Source organism: Bombus impatiens, unplaced genomic scaffold (genome assembly GCF_000188095.3).
Source record: "Bombus impatiens unplaced genomic scaffold, BIMP_2.2 scf_3573, whole genome shotgun sequence".
Taxonomy (NCBI): domain Eukaryota; kingdom Metazoa; phylum Arthropoda; class Insecta; order Hymenoptera; family Apidae; genus Bombus; species Bombus impatiens.
This window is the reverse complement of record NT_179992.1, coordinates 1-2,553: the sequence shown is the minus strand read 5'-3', so window position 1 is coordinate 2,553 and position 2,553 is coordinate 1. Positions and strand designations below refer to the sequence as shown.

At 34.3% G+C, this 2,553-nt stretch overlaps 1 protein-coding gene across 1 annotated transcript; it reads right to left on the bottom strand.

Annotated features, from left to right (window-relative positions):
• Positions 1–2,118: 2,118 nt before the first annotated feature.
• LOC117152505 lies at positions 2,119–2,547 on the bottom strand. The gene is made up of 2 exons (XM_033324540.1): positions 2,386–2,547; positions 2,119–2,315 (listed from the first exon to the last, which is right to left on the bottom strand). Exons 1-2 carry the CDS (start codon positions 2,542–2,544, stop codon positions 2,265–2,267), a joined length of 210 nt encoding a protein of 69 aa, XP_033180431.1. The 5' UTR covers positions 2,545–2,547; the 3' UTR covers positions 2,119–2,264.
• Between the last annotated feature and the right edge of the window lie 6 nt (positions 2,548–2,553).

Sequence of the window (2,553 nt, the reverse complement as noted above, 5' to 3'; positions counted from 1 at the left end):
GTATCAGGTAGTCGTAATATGTGGAACATCAGCTTTTGGCAACAAAACATACGTACTCGTTATGAAAAATATTGTCTGAAGTGCTTCTTCTATGCAGAGTGTCCTTATTTTCACAATAATTAACTTTGCAATCTGTTCTTCGTCCAATGCTATTGTCAATCTCGGAGTAAATAATATTGTTCTTCTTAATTTATTTTTGCGCTAGATTGTTTGGCGTTTGATTCTCTATGAAGAAACGCAATGTAGGATATTATTGCTTTATTATAGATAAAAATCTAATATAATACATATAATTGAAAACACAATATTAGCGAATGTTGAATATTAGTTGAAATACTGTCGAAAGTTAAAAATTTAAAAGATTGAAAATGAATATCATAGAATTGACTGAAAATGATAAGCTTTCTCTGTTGCAGATTTGGCGAAGGAAAGAAAGAAAATGAACCAGCATTTAATTTCAGTTGTGATAGGTTATGAACATGAATTTACGGTAACTAACGAGTAATTCGCAAAAATTAGACATAGGCGAAAATGGATAAAGGATGTACAACAATGACTGGTCTTATCAAGGAAAAGATGATTCAGGTATTCTCATTATAATCGCTTGTCAATTTAAATGTCTCCATATTTGAGGAGAGCAATTTTCATTATGTATCCAGATTTTTGGGAAATTTCAAGCTGGAAATTTGATGAGCACAAGATATCGTTCAACAATAGATTTTTTATAGGAATTGTGTGACTAATACAAGGAACAATATGAAAGAATCTGCTATCGTTAAATTAAGTATATCTAATTAGTACTGAAACAAACAGAAACGAATGATCTTGAATTATATATGTTCAAGATTTGAAGTGGCCACCTGGTAATTACCGCGACGCTTTATATGAACCAGATGCGATCCTCGGGCAGAACGACCGTCAAGGGTCTGTGCTACCCTAGTGCGGACCCATCATAAACAGTGGGCCTATTGTACAGTCAAGCTACTTTAGGACCCCACGGAAAAAATTCATAAGGCACGAAACTTCTTTATTTTATGGTACATCTCAGAAAGACCGGACATGCGGTTTTCCCCAAGCGTAAGGTCACCTGCGCGGGAATCTTCATGAAGACAACCAGTCCATCCTCAAACATATGTCTTTACCCAATGATCAGTCAGGAACAGACTTGAGACACACCCACCACGAACTTTCCTCTACGACAGCAACATCCCCAAGAGACACTCCTGCAGCAGTATTCTAAGAGTCAAGATATAACAGTATTCTGTCAGTGACCATTATATTTAACAGGACAGCCAGTGAACTAAAGACAGTTGTATTCAGAGTATTGAATGGAATAAATAAGGTGAAGTAATCCACGCTCTGTACATTTATTATAATCCTCCACCTTGGACGCGAATAACGTACAAGGCTCGCGATACCAACCGATCAGTTGTGCCTGACTGTTCGCTAGTTAGTTGAGTGTCGTAACAATATACAGAGGCGAGACAATATATCATAGAAAAAATGCTGCATATTATGATAGTATAACTTCCATCTATCTAAGTTATAAAACGTCAAGTGAATTGTAGCCATGCATGTGGTGTTATTTCAATTTAAAAAAAAATATGAAATATGCTACATTTTAATAATTTCAATAAATGGAATTATGTTGAAATGTGTGTATGGTATTACATAAAGATTGACGATTCTAAATTCATAAACCTTTTCGACCATTCCGAAAAGGCAAAGAAATATTCGATTACTCTCGATGGATGATCGCACAGAAAAATCAAACATAACTACGATTTTTGGTTGTAGATCAAAATTACAGAGAAAGAAAATCATAAGTCACATTTCCTACGATTTACAGGAAACGAATTCTAACATTACCAAAATTGTGTCTGTCTTCGACTGCGGAATTATGCGTGTACTTTTATCCAGTTCAAACATTGAAAAACAGTGCTCGTCACAATATTCCAGTATCACAGAGATATTAAAACATTGCTTGCCTTAATAATTAAACCAATTATTTGTTCGCAATTACATCTTCTGTGTACTAATAACGCAATGTACAACATTAATATGATGTTTTAAGTAAAACCAAATATTATGTTTATCATAAAAACACACGAGATTGAAAATATAAAGCAAATTCTATTCCACTTCAGAATTTCCAGAAGAATGAAACATACCACCAGTGACGAATGTAACTTATTTATTATTAAATAATACTTTGTATCAGTACTACCAACAACTATCGTAAAGTCAATGATGCTGAAGAAATTCTACTGAAGAGAGTATATCATAGTAAAGTATGAGACGGACGTACTCAGCATCTGAAATGCAATAACATTTGAATAACAGATATCAGACACAGATTAAACAGTAATAGACTGAGAAAATTACCTTCGAAAAACCGATATGAGAAAGAACGAAAAATCCGGAGAGGTTTATCACACTTTCCGTTGAACTCCTCAACATGATAAAGAGTAACAACTCCTGTGCTTCTACGGGCATGCAATACCACGTAGAATTGTACCTGCATATTGTTGTATCTCTTAACATACACTAGTA